This window comes from Lissotriton helveticus, chromosome 6 (genome assembly GCF_964261635.1).
Source record: "Lissotriton helveticus chromosome 6, aLisHel1.1, whole genome shotgun sequence".
NCBI classification, from domain to species: domain Eukaryota; kingdom Metazoa; phylum Chordata; class Amphibia; order Caudata; family Salamandridae; genus Lissotriton; species Lissotriton helveticus.
The window spans coordinates 1,917,781,262-1,917,795,753 of record NC_136067.1 but is presented as its reverse complement, the minus strand read 5'-3'; the positions used below and the strand labels follow the sequence as shown (position 1 = coordinate 1,917,795,753).

Here is a 14,492-nt window from a genome sequence, read left to right as displayed (position 1 = left end):
TAAATGTTTTCAGAGTTTAACAGAAAAGCATTGGTCAGGACATTTAGGAATGGTTATTTGGGGTAAAAACCTAATGTGTTGTAGACAGCACTATGCTTCTATATTTTTCATCACTCCAATGACCTTTCACAAGTCAGGGACACTCTGTGGGACACTTGCAAACAAATATATAAATGCAATACAATCAGGTGTGTTACCCAAACTACAGAAAATGTTGATATTGTTATACTGTTAAAAGTAAGGTTTGGGAAGCCTTTGGAAGAAGAAGCATGATGCTACAAGTTTACAAAAACAATGAATGGTTTGGAGAACTTTCGAGAACAGGATCAAGGGAAAACAACATAACACCTTGCCTTGGACTCAGACCCTAAAACAAATCCAGCCTGTTACTGAATGCCTATCATTCAATGAAGACAGAGTTATGCTGAGGCTGGTTGTAAAGCTTATTTCTGCGGCTCTGGAAACAGCCTTGCTTTGCATGCTCACAAGAGGACTACACACATCACACAGTAGTAGATTCAGATTTCAGAGCAAATACAGAAATGGTGCTCAAGCACGGTTAGTGAAGAATGAAAAGGACAAAAATGCCTTGAACTTTACACTTTTATTTTTTGGGTACGGGCTAGAGGGTGGCATTTTGCAAATCATGTACACCACAGAGCCTAGATACTGGGAAGGAAGAGCCATAACCTATTTGATTAGTTGAATCAGAGAGATAAGTGACTCATAGCAGTAACTTAAAATAAATGACCTTCAAACATGGGTCTTATTCTGAACCCTGAAGCTGAAGTACCTAAGGATTTTATAAAATAGCTGGTTCAGGTTGAGTCAAGAAGCAAATTTTTACTCAGGAAGCTGATAGAAATCTAGTATTAATATTTTCATATTGGGTCAAGTCCTATTTTATCAAGTAATTTCGTTCAGAAGTTCCACTCCATCCTATCAAAAGTATTTTCTGCAATCAAGGGTGAGAAAGGTCGGTCTGGCAATCAACTGTTCTGCTAAGCTTATTACTTTGACCACTCACCTGATGTTTGACAAACCCAGCTTGACATTGTGAAATTAATATAAGACATCTGTCAATGCTTCTGGGGTGGACAAAGTCAGTGTGGCACTACATGACGCCTTCTACCAGAACTGAGGAACAAAGCTGTTTAAATCATCCGGACCCAGTGTAGCATCAGAAGTGTAGGAGAGTAGGGTCTGCAATCCTATGATCACCCAGATTTTTGCTTTTTGCTGCACTGGTTTACGACTTTCCCTGGCTGTGGGCCTGCTAATCAGACCCACAGCCTAGCTGTTCTCTCTATCCAAATTGTACTCAGGTACTGAATTGGCACTGGGCCCTCTCCAAGTCCCTGTACCCAGGGCTGAGGTGTACCCAGAAGTCTCCCAGGGGCTGAAGCATGTATTATGCCACCCCTGGGCTGACTAACTAAACTGACACAACTGGCTGCACGACAGCTGGGGCAAGGTGGTGTACTCACCCTTTGCTTTAGATATAGTATACCTATATCTAACCCTAAAATGGACACACAGATCTCCTATCAGTCACTCCTATGGCAGGCCTTAACAATCCTGAAGGCAGAGTGCTTGGAATCGTGTGAGATGGTGCTCTGGCATGAGCTGAGCCTGTCTGCGGCTTTCGGGATCCATCCCTTAGCCGTTTCCATGATATCGCATACCATATACTCTTAAGTGCATTATAATCCTCGCGGTTATATGCCAACTCTGGTATCGCTTTATCAAAACATGTCGAGTAAGGTGTCATACGAATTGGAATACTAACCCCTCGCCAATTCTGGCGACGGGGTTAGCATTCCACCCTTCTAGAGGGACACGACATGTATGTAACCCCTAACCCCGGTTAAAGTCAAACAGAGCCTCAGCTCCACAAAATGGATGCTGCCACCGAGACACAAGTCTGCCCTCCTGCTGCTGGGAGTCCTCCCAGAGCAGGAGATAAGGACAAAGGGTTTCCTGCCAGGGGCGGTGCCAGCACCGTCCCAGACAGGGTTTTGTGTATTGTAGGTAGGCAGGGCTTTAGAGGAAGGTGACTGCACGTGGCACCCCGGTGCTCACTGTGCATAGGCTGGCTGGAACCAGTTCCAGGGTCACTCCAGACCCTGTGCTGGGGAAAAGCCCGCCAAGGAAGTGGGTGTAACCACCCCCCTCCTAGTCCCACCCCTAGGGCAGGACTTAGTCGCGTGCCAGCCCCTTTTTACAGGATAAAGGTAGGAACTGGCCCCCTTCCAAATCAGATCATCTTTGAATCCTGAAACTACTTTCCACGAAAGGAACTCAAGACTTCTTCCTAAGATTTCTCCCTTGTGACTAAGGAGTAGTCACCCTGCATCCGCAGGCACCATCTTAAGAACACTGCGGTCTGCTGCAAGTCTCTCCTCCGGATCAAGACTGCCCAGCTCGACGAGAACCGGCTTCCCTGGCACCTCTGACCTCTACCTGCATCATCAGTCACGCTGAGATTCGTGGGTGTGACGAGACCTCGAGGGACCGGCCATCTTCAAGACTGCACGACTTCTTTCCAGCAAGCCCGCCGAGTAATTTCCTGGTGAGTGCTTTGGGGTCCGAGAAGCCCCGACCCTGAGCAGCTCCAGCACCGAAGTGCAGCCTCCCAGCATCTCCACGATCTGCGTGGGGCCCTTCTGCTTTTTGCTGCTCACCACGTTGTTTGGCTACTAGCCCGCTGGCTTGTGGCCTTCTGAACGACGCCCGACGACATTTCTGCTGCTGGTCTGGTTGCTCCAGGCTGGCCCTTGCTCCCTTCCAAAAGAGGAGCACCCCGGACCCTCCTGGTCCACTCAAGACGCCATTTTGAGTCCACCGCGTGGGCTTGAATTAGCCAAGGCTTGTTGCCCAATCCTGGGTAACTTCGACGCCGACAGCTTCATCCATCGTGGGACAGCTCGCCTCTCCATCCTGGTCGCCGACAACGCCTCCTGGTCCGTGAGATCTGCAGAGCCAGCGTCGCCCACTCACCTAGTCGAGGTGACTTCGCCCGGTGCCATCCTGGTGCCCACTTAATCACTGGCTAGTGATTCAAGAACTTGGTCCCCTCTGCTTTCAGGTTTCTTCTTCCTCGATCCAGGCTTGGATCCAACGAACTTTCCTTCACTGGTCGCCTGCCAGCAACTTCCTTCTTCCAGGCTCCTGGTCCGGCAACGAGATCCCCGACGTCTTTTCAGACCTATGCAGCTGCAGCCCCTGGGCTAGGTAACTTCGGCACTTCGGTGTCCCAGCATAGCCTCACTATCCTAGGGTCAGGATCCACTGTCGTTTTCTTCCTACCAGGTCGGGTTCGCCCGTGAACACTAACTTTGCCTTTACTAGCTCCCATAGACTTTGTCCCGCATCCCGCGTGAGAGTGCACACTCTGCACCCGAGTCCCCTAGGTCTCCTAGAAGTAATCTAACGATTCCCTAGTCAAGTCCTAGCGATTCCAAAGCCTATTAGTACCGTTACTTACCTGCTAGTAATTTCGCATTCCACTTTTAAAGTATATGGTTTTTCGTGCCCCTCGGGCATTTGTGTATAACGTGCTAACTTAAGTATTTTCGTAAGAGTTTTGTGGTGTGCCTAGCACCCTGTCCTCATAAAGAGTACAGGGTTGTTGTGATTTTAATAAATACACTGTTTATTTTCATAACACTTGTGTGGTGTCCTTTCACTGGGTGTTCCAGGGGTAATGTGATGGTAAAACAGCTGGCTTAACACACCCTCTAGAGTCTTAGCCTTAGACTGCTCGTATCCATGCTACTAGGATAGCTGGTCTATAAGGTTGACTTACAACCAATCATCAATAAGGGTTGTTTGGACTGATATATAGTGATCACTAGAATAGTGAACACTGCACATCAGGCCAACTTCTCACATTGGTGAGCAGCGGTTGGGATTTGAGCTTGCTGTTGTTTTACCACACATGCCCTAAGAATATCTTGTGAAAGATCACATAAGTACTAAAGGTACATATAACTTAGCTTAGAATACTCTGAGTTCTACTGAACCAGCTGTTGTAGCTCCTAGGGCCTAGCACACCCTAAACTACAACTCTAGCAAGGGATCAGTAGGCAAACACATAGTGTAGGTAAGTGCACCACTTACACCTCACTAGAAAAGCATGTCTACCCAGGGAGAATCTACTGAGACTCCCCTGGTCAGTGTTGACCCTCCGCAGCTCTCAGTTTTCAGGAGATGAGACAAATCTGTGTCTCCAGAAAACTGAAGCAGGGGTCTAACCCCACCATTCCCTTTCTGATAGGTCTCTTAGAGACATATGATGCCAGAAAGCTTTCTCAGTTACATGAGAACATGCCAGCCTTAGAAGGAACCTCTGGGGATCCAGATCTCCCCAACATTGCTACTGCAGTTGAGGAGGAGGATCAAGAGGAACTCTCTGGGGATGAGGTAGACAAAGGTCTTGAGGTAGTCAGAAGGCTAACCAGGGCCAACTTAGACTTACTTGGGCTAGGATCTGGGGGACCCCCAGTACTAACCCGAAGTGGGCCTAACCTTGGAGTTAGGAGAGATAGATCTCTTTCTAGGGACTCCAATAGATCTCTGCACTCTAATGCCTCTTCTCAGGGGAGAAGGAATCCTCCACAGAGGAGATTTACTTCCCCTCAGAGAAGGGAGCATGAAGCTAGGATGAGACAAGCTGAACTGAGGATTGAAAGGGAAGAAATTGCCCTGCCAAAGAGAAGCTTGCCCTGGCAAGAGAGCAGCAGATGAGTGGGTTAGCTCCCACTGGTGGCAGCAATCTCCCAAGAGATAGAGAGAAGGGTTTAGATACTAAACACCTGACTAAAATAGTGCCCCCCTTTAAGCAAGGGGATGATATCCAGAAATGGATGGCTGCTCTGGAGAGGGCCTGCACTGTGCAGTGCATTCCCCAGAGTCAGTGGGCAGCTATACTGTGGCTCTCCTTTGATGGTAAAGGTAGAGATAAGCTCCTCACTACAAGAGTAGAGGATGCTAACAATTACCAGGTCCTGAAGAATACACTGGTTGATGGGTTTGGTTTAACCACTGAGCAGTACAGGTTGCTGTTCAGAGACACCCAGAAAACTCAGTCTCAGGACTGGTCTGACTTTGTGGATTGTGCCACTAAGGCTTTGGAGGGCTGGTTGCTGGGTAGCAAGGTTACAGATTACACAGGATTGTATAATCTAATGATGAGAGAACAAATTTTAAACAATTGTCAGAACCAGTTGCTGCACCAGCACCTTGTTTATTCAGATCTGACCTCTCCCCAAGAATTGGGAAAGAAGGCAGACAAATGGGTCAGGACAAGGATCAAGCAGAACCAGAACCAGAACCAGGGTGGTCAGAAGAAAGCAGACCAGAAGGGTAATGTTAAGAATGAGCAAAATGACCAGAAGTCTTCACCAGGTCCCCAACAAACCAAAGAGGGTGGGGGTCAGGCTTCCCAGAAGAAGAAGACTCAAGAAGGCCAGTCAAAAAGGTGGTGCCAGTACTGTAAAAGTAAATCTCACTGGTTTAGTGAGTGCACCAAAAGAGGAGGACAAACTCCTGCCACTACAGCCCCTAAGGCAACTGCACCCCCTAGTACAGTCAGTAGTGGTAGTGTACCTCCCAAGGCATTAGTTGGGTTAACCTTGGGTACTGAGGGGTCTGACAACCTAGTTGGCACACTCACTCAGGCTGTCCTTGTCTGTACAGGGGATGTGGATATGTCCCCTGAAATAAGTCCCAATACTTTGGGCAAATACAGGCAGACACCTTTGATTAATGGCAAAATGGCTCAGGCCTATAGGGACACTTGTGCCAGTGTCACCATGGTGACACCTAACTTTGTGGACCCTGGACAGATCATGCCAGGTACTGATTTCCTGGTGACCAATGCCAGCAATGTCACTACTAGTCATAGTGTGGCAATTGTGGCTTTCTCCTGGGGTGGAGTGAAGGGACAAAAGAAAGTTGTAGTCAGTTCAGACCTCCCAGTTGATTGTTTGTTGGGCAATGATTTGGAGTCATCACAGTGGTCAGAAGTGGAGCAGAGGACTCACATGGAAATGTTAGGCTTGCCAGCACATGTGCTTGCTGTGACTAGGTCACAGGCCAGAAAATGCCCCACTGAACAGGTGCTGGATCCTGAAATGATGGACCAGACACCTTCCAAGAAGAAGAGCAGTAAGGGTAAGGCTTTGCCTTCCCCCTTGCCCCAGGTTGAGGATCAAGTCTCTGAGGAGGCTGATCTGGAAGAGCTGAGGGAAACTGAGCCTAAAGAGCTTGAACTTGATCAAGTTGAGTTTCTGGGCTCAGGGGGACCCTCCAGAGCAGACCTGGGGAAGGAACAGTTGAGCTGCCCTTCCCTTGAACCCCTCAGACAGCAGGCTGCTGCTGAGGCTGCAGGGAATGCCACAGGTGCCCACAGGGTATACTGGGAAGATGGACTCCTGTACTCTGAGTCAAGAGACCCCAAGCCTGGTGCAACCAGGAGGCTGGTCATCCCCTTGTCTCTGAGAGGTTTCCTTCTCACCTTGGGCCATGAGATTCCCCTTGCAGGTCACTTAGGTCAGACAAAGACTTGGGACAGGCTTGTCTCACACTTTCACTGGCCCCATATGAATGAGAATACCAAGGAGTTTTGTCGCTCCTGTGTCACTTGCCAAGCCAGTGGTAAGTCAGGTGGCACAACAAAGGCCCCCCTCATACCACTACCTGTTGTGGGGGTCCCCTTTGAAAGAGTGGGGATTGACATTGTTGGTCCAATGGAACCCCAGACAGCATCAGGGCACAAGTTTATACTGGTGGTGGTGGACCATGCCACCAGGTATCCTGAAGCTATTCCCCTGAGGACCACCACAGCCCCTGTGGTGGCAAGAGCCCTAGTTGGAGTGTTCTCCAGAGTGGGTTTTCCAAAGGAGGTCGTTTCTGACAGAGGTACAAACTTCATGTCAGGATATCTGACTGCCATGTGGAAAGAGTGTGGTGTGAACTACAAGTTCACCACACCCTATCATCCACAATGCAATGGGCTTGTTGAGAGATTCAACAGGACCCTCAAAGGGATGATTCATGGACTACCTGAACCTCTTAGGAGAAGATGGGATGTCCTGATCCCCTGCCTCTTGTTTGCTTACAGAGAGGTCCCACAGAAGGGGGTTGGCTACAGCCCTTTTGAGCTTCTGTATGGGCATCCTGTGAGAGGACCCCTGTGTTTGGTGAAGGAAGGATGGGAGAGACCTCTCAAAAAGCCTGCAACCAACATAGTGGACTATGTACTTGGTCTCCGCTCCAGGATGGCTGAGTACATGGAAAAGGCATCTAAAAACCTTGAGGCCAGCCAGGAACTTCAAAAAGCTTGGCATGACCAAAAGGCTGTTCTGACTGTGTACCAGCCAGGACAGAAGGTGTGGGTGCTGGAGCCAGTGGCCCCAGCAGCTCTGAAAGACAAATGGTCTGGGCCCCACACCATCATTGAGCAAAAGGGAGAGGTTACCTACTTGGTGGACCTTGGAACTCCCAGGAGCCCTCTCTGAGTGCTCCATGTTAACAGGCTCAAGGCATATGTTGACAGGAAGGACATGAGCTTGCTCATGGCCACAGATGAGGGACAGGAGGAAGAGAGTGACCCTCTCCCAGACCTGCTCACTCAGAATCCTGATGATGGATCAGTTGATGGTGTTGTCTTTTGTGGCAGCCTCTCTGAACATCAGCAACAGGATTGCAGGCAAGTTCTGCAATCCTTCAGACATATGTTCTCTCTGACACCCAGCCAAATTGATTGGTGTACCCATGATGTTGACACTGGAGACAGTCTGCCTGTCAAGAGTAAAATCTACAGACAGCCTGATCATGTTAGAGACTGCATCAAAACTGAAGTGCAGAAAATGTTGGAGTTGGGAGTCATTGAGCCCTCAGATAGCCCTTGGGCTAGCCCAGTAGTTCTAGTGCCAAAGCCTCACACCCAGGGTGGTAAGAAAGAGATGAGGTTTTGCGTAGACTACAGAGGCCTCAATGCAGTCACTAAGACTGATGCCCACCCAATACCAAGAGCAGATGAACTTATAGATAAATTGGCTTCTGCCAACTTCTTAAGTACATTTGATTTGACAGCTGGGTATTGGCAAATCAGGTTAGCTGAGGAGGCCAAACCCAAGACAGCATTTTCTACCCCTGGAGGGCATTATCAATTTGTGGTAATGCCCTTTGGACTGAAAAATGCACCTGCCACCTTCCAAAGGTTGGTGAATCAAGTCCTCACTGGGCTGGATGACTTCTGTGCAGCATATCTAGACGATATTGCTGTCTTTAGCTCCACCTGGGAGGATCACCTGGTCCACCTGAGGAAAGTGTTAGAGGCCCTGCAAAAGGCAGGCCTCACTATCAAGGCCACAAAGTGCCAGATAGGGCAGACACAGGTTGTGTACCTGGGCCACCTTGTGGGTGGAGGCCAGGTTCAGCCACTGGAGAGTAAGATACAGGCCATCAAGGACTGGACTCCTCCAATCACCCAGACTCAGGTTCGAGCTTTCTTGGGCCTGACTGGGTACTATAGGAAGTTTGTCAGAAATTATGGGTCCATAGTGACCCCTCTTAATGACCTGACAAGCAAAAAGATGCCAAAGAAAGTTCAGTGGACAGCAAGCTGTCAGAAAGCATTCAATGACCTAAAGCAGGCCATGTGCACAGCACCTATCCTAAAGAGTCCAGATTACTCCAAGCCATTCATTGTCCAAACAGATGCTTCTGAGTTGGGTGTGGGGGCTGTTCTGTCTCAACTGAATTTTGATGGTAATGATCAGCCTATTGCTTTCATTAGTAGGAGGTTGACACCCAGAGAGAAAAATTGGTCAGCTATTGAGAGGGAGGCCTTTGCTGTGGTCTGGGCCCTGAAGAAGCTGAGGGCCTACTTGTTTGGCACTCACTTCACCATTCAGACAGACCATAAGCCCCTCTTGTGGCTAAATCAGATGAAGGGTGAAAACCCCAAACTGCTTAGGTGGTCCATTTCCCTACAGGGGATGGATTTTACAGTGGAGCATAGACCTGGTACTGATCACAGCAATGCTGATGGGCTCTCCAGGTATTTCCACTTAGAGCAAGAAGACTCACCTGGTCAAGGTTAGTTTATTGTCCCAAAGTTTGGGGGGGGTCATGTAGGAGAGTAGGGTCTGCAATCCTATGATCACCCAGATTTTTGCTTTTTGCTGCACTGGTTTACGACTTTCCCTGGCTGTGGGCCTGCTAATCAGACCCACAGCCTAGCTGTTCTCTCTATCCAAATTGTACTCAGGTACTGAATTGGCACTGGGCCCTCTCCAAGTCCCTGTACCCAGGGCTGAGGTGTACCCAGAAGTCTCCCAGGGGCTGAAGCATGTATTATGCCACCCCTGGGCTGACTAACTAAACTGACACAACTGGCTGCACGACAGCTGGGGCAAGGTGGTGTACTCACCCTTTGCTTTAGATATAGTATACCTATATCTAACCCTAAAATGGACACACAGATCTCCTATCAGTCACTCCTATGGCAGGCCTTAACAATCCTGAAGGCAGAGTGCTTGGAATCGTGTGAGATGGTGCTCTGGCATGAGCTGAGCCTGTCTGCGGCTTTCGGGATCCATCCCTTAGCCGTTTCCATGATATCGCATACCATATACTCTTAAGTGCATTATAATCCTCGCGGTTATATGCCAACTCTGGTATCGCTTTATCAAAACATGTCGAGTAAGGTGTCATACGAATTGGAATACTAACCCCTCGCCAATTCTGGCGACGGGGTTAGCATTCCACCCTTCTAGAGGGACACGACATGTATGTAACCCCTAACCCCGGTTAAAGTCAAACAGAGCCTCAGCTCCACAAAATGGATGCTGCCACCGAGACACAAGTCTGCCCTCCTGCTGCTGGGAGTCCTCCCAGAGCAGGAGATAAGGACAAAGGGTTTCCTGCCAGGGGCGGTGCCAGCACCGTCCCAGACAGGGTTTTGTGTATTGTAGGTAGGCAGGGCTTTAGAGGAAGGTGACTGCACGTGGCACCCCGGTGCTCACTGTGCATAGGCTGGCTGGAACCAGTTCCAGGGTCACTCCAGACCCTGTGCTGGGGAAAAGCCCGCCAAGGAAGTGGGTGTAACCACCCCCCTCCTAGTCCCACCCCTAGGGCAGGACTTAGTCGCGTGCCAGCCCCTTTTTACAGGATAAAGGTAGGAACTGGCCCCCTTCCAAATCAGATCATCTTTGAATCCTGAAACTACTTTCCACGAAAGGAACTCAAGACTTCTTCCTAAGATTTCTCCCTTGTGACTAAGGAGTAGTCACCCTGCATCCGCAGGCACCATCTTAAGAACACTGCGGTCTGCTGCAAGTCTCTCCTCCGGATCAAGACTGCCCAGCTCGACGAGAACCGGCTTCCCTGGCACCTCTGACCTCTACCTGCATCATCAGTCACGCTGAGATTCGTGGGTGTGACGAGACCTCGAGGGACCGGCCATCTTCAAGACTGCACGACTTCTTTCCAGCAAGCCCGCCGAGTAATTTCCTGGTGAGTGCTTTGGGGTCCGAGAAGCCCCGACCCTGAGCAGCTCCAGCACCGAAGTGCAGCCTCCCAGCATCTCCACGATCTGCGTGGGGCCCTTCTGCTTTTTGCTGCTCACCGCGTTGTTTGGCTACTAGCCCGCTGGCTTGTGGCCTTCTGAACGACGCCCGACGACATTTCTGCTGCTGGTCTGGTTGCTCCAGGCTGGCCCTTGCTCCCTTCCAAAAGAGGAGCACCCCGGACCCTCCTGGTCCACTCAAGACGCCATTTTGAGTCCACCGCGTGGGCTTGAATTAGCCAAGGCTTGTTGCCCAATCCTGGGTAACTTCGACGCCGACAGCTTCATCCATCGTGGGACAGCTCGCCTCTCCATCCTGGTCGCCGACAACGCCTCCTGGTCCGTGAGATCTGCAGAGCCAGCGTCGCCCACTCACCTAGTCGAGGTGACTTCGCCCGGTGCCATCCTGGTGCCCACTTAATCACTGGCTAGTGATTCAAGAACTTGGTCCCCTCTGCTTTCAGGTTTCTTCTTCCTCGATCCAGGCTTGGATCCAACGAACTTTCCTTCACTGGTCGCCTGCCAGCAACTTCCTTCTTCCAGGCTCCTGGTCCGGCAACGAGATCCCCGACGTCTTTTCAGACCTATGCAGCTGCAGCCCCTGGGCTAGGTAACTTCGGCACTTCGGTGTCCCAGCATAGCCTCACTATCCTAGGGTCAGGATCCACTGTCGTTTTCTTCCTACCAGGTCGGGTTCGCCCGTGAACACTAACTTTGCCTTTACTAGCTCCCATAGACTTTGTCCCGCATCCCGCGTGAGAGTGCACACTCTGCACCCGAGTCCCCTAGGTCTCCTAGAAGTAATCTAACGATTCCCTAGTCAAGTCCTAGCGATTCCAAAGCCTATTAGTACCGTTACTTACCTGCTAGTAATTTCGCATTCCACTTTTAAAGTATATGGTTTTTCGTGCCCCTCGGGCATTTGTGTATAACGTGCTAACTTAAGTATTTTCGTAAGAGTTTTGTGGTGTGCCTAGCACCCTGTCCTCATAAAGAGTACAGGGTTGTTGTGATTTTAATAAATACACTGTTTATTTTCATAACACTTGTGTGGTGTCCTTTCACTGGGTGTTCCAGGGGTAATGAGATGGTAAAACAGCTGGCTTAACACACCCTCTAGAGTCTTAGCCTTAGACTGCTCGTATCCATGCTACTAGGATAGCTGGTCTATAAGGTTGACTTACAACCAATCATCAATAAGGGTTGTTTGGACTGATATATAGTGATCACTAGAATAGTGAACACTGCACATCAGGCCAACTTCTCACAAGAAGATATTCTAAAGTTTAGGGATCTGAAGGTAGAAGTCCTAGCGGCTAGAGCGGTCGACCTACAAGCTGGGGAACAGAGTTCGACTCTCAGCAGGGACTCTCAACATCCTGTGATTCTGGGCAAATCACTTAAATCTCCCCATTCCTTAACAAAAATGAATGTGCCCATCTGTAATGCATATGGTGCCCATGTAAAGTACTCTGTTACCTTCAGGTCACAAAAAATTATCCATCAGACAATGCTGCTTGCTCTGGACAATAAATGCAGATTTGCTTAAAGCTCTTCATAGACTTCATTCGCTCCATGTTCAAGATCGGTTCTATGAATTCTCTGACCAACAAAAGGCTAGTCTATATTTCTGTGTAGAGCTCACTCCACTCTGCCTCACAGTCTAAAGTAACATCTGTCAATCATTTCATTATTGTTTTTTACCTAAGGACAGTACTTTGTCCCTTCAGGAGAGTTCTGCCTCATTAGTAATACCAGAATGTATAGGTATACTCTAACTATGGCTGATTTGGCAGTAAAGTCACAAAAGTGAAAAGAACTTCCAGGAACACTTGTATACTGGCTGCATAACATATGATAGCAACCAAATAGTTCTTAGTTAGTAAGCCATAATGACACAACATAAAAAGTATCATTGCCTAAATAGTACATATGGAATCAAGGCAGAATACATTTAGATTCAGCTGATTTACATTGGAAAGCCATTAACGATACCACTCTTAGATATGCAACATGTGGACAATTAGCTAACCGAATGCGGATTGAGCATAACAGACAAAGCGTACGAAACACGTTTTTATAATAACACAAACTTGATGTATTCAAACAAATGTCTTTCTTATATCAGATTCATTAAAAATAAATGCCAAATACGCACCAAAAGCATGTAAAATTTTGTGCAAATATTGGACACAAAAACATTTGTTAGTTTGGCATATATACTTTATCACAGTTAGAAATATTCTGCACAGCTTCTACACCTTTTTTTTACAGCAAGATATGCGATCATATGACATTCTGAAGTATACTGTATTGAAAGGCTAATAATAAATTTACAAGCAAATGGTAATTGTAATCGAAAGCACATAAAGAATAGTACGTAAGAAGTTAAAGGTCAGCAAATAATGCAAGTGAATGTGGGGAGAATTCCTAGAGAATCCATTTTTTGGAGCAGCCTCTGAAAAGTGTAACACAAACCTTACAAAGTGCAAAAGCTGTAGTAGTTATTATGTGTTTAGTGCTCTGATGGGTAACTTGTATTTGAGGGACACTACTTTCTTCAACAGTAAGCAGACCAGAGGTACATAGTAGATGATCTTGGTATTCGTGGTATTAATTGTATTGGGTATTAATGACTGAAAGAGTTAACTAATTTGCTCCATTGATAGGCTACCCACACAATGTGACTGGTTTGGGGGTTCTGGTAGAAGCACATGAGCAACCATGACTTGACCAATAGCAGAAATAGCAGGGAACAACAACTTTATCTTATTGTCTCCCAACAGTGTAATACTGATAAAGAAGGCATTAATAGCCGCGCACTTAAAAAGGAAGAACAATTTGGTGTTACCACCTGTCGCCATACCCTTTTCAGATCTGAGCTCTTCCGTCTCCTTCTTCAGTTTTTCAATTTGAGCTAGAAGGTCCATATTCAACTTATCTGACTCCTGCAGTTTACTTCAAAAGAAAAAAACGAGGATCAGAGTATGAAGTTGATTCTTTGAATATCTTTTGTTAAAGAAAAGCTCTTCTGTTCAATCTAACACAGGACCTTTTGTTCCAGAGTAAATGGTCACCACTAACCAACCCTGTCAAATTTAATACTGTGGTTAAAATAACACACAAACTACGTATACTCTCAACTTTATGCAAAGAGTTAGATTCATGAATTTTTGAGTTTTCTGTAGAACACTAATACATATGTCATATTTTACCAAAGAATGAGTTTCGTACAATTATAAAATGTATACATTTGCAACAAAAATAAAATACATCTTATAAGTGTTTAGTTTGAAGTCTCATGCATGCAACAGATGACAAGCAATTCAAAATGACATCACATATCACCTTCTTCTGAACAAACATTCTTTAAAAAAATACCAGTCACTGCTAACACATCTACATACACACAATGCAACCTCCCCCCCCCCCCGCCGTGGTTAATTGCATCTTCGTCACGATAGGATTAATATGTACGCATATGGCATTTGCATTATGACAGCCCAATTGAAAGGCAGTGTCAAAGGAAAAGGAAAATATACCATTAATGAGTGACTGTAGAAGAAGCTGGTAATTTTGAGGCAAAACTGAAGCAGGGTTTTTTTTTCTAGAAAATGAATGTCGAACAAACCATGAACTGCTTAGCACTGGCCAAATCGGAGGAATTCTTACATGAACATTTTGAGAATATGTGTCTTAGGAAAACTATTAGGTACTAATAAACTTTTATCTCTTCTTCTTCTAGGCTTTATGGGTTTCAAACTGACATACTAAAGAACAAGTTACTTACCGCCGATAACGATATATCTGTAAGCGACATATGTTAGTTATGGATTCCTAGCCTTAGAATTACCCCAACTGTCAGACTGGATCAGGAGAATGTTTTTCGTAGCAGTACCCCTGCGCATCGGTA

General features: G+C 47.3%; 1 protein-coding gene across 2 annotated transcripts in view; it reads right to left on the bottom strand.

Moving 5' to 3' along the window:
* The window catches only part of CDC42BPA (CDC42 binding protein kinase alpha), a 1,077,984-nt gene that overhangs the window by 257,632 nt on the left and 805,860 nt on the right, over window positions 1–14,492 (bottom strand). For both annotated transcript variants that reach the window (XM_078649868.1, XM_078649869.1), the window contains exon 20: window positions 13,446–13,537. In XM_078649868.1, the coding sequence (XP_078505994.1) occupies window positions 13,446–13,537 (92 nt within the window). The remainder of the gene's footprint in view (window positions 1–13,445; window positions 13,538–14,492) is intronic.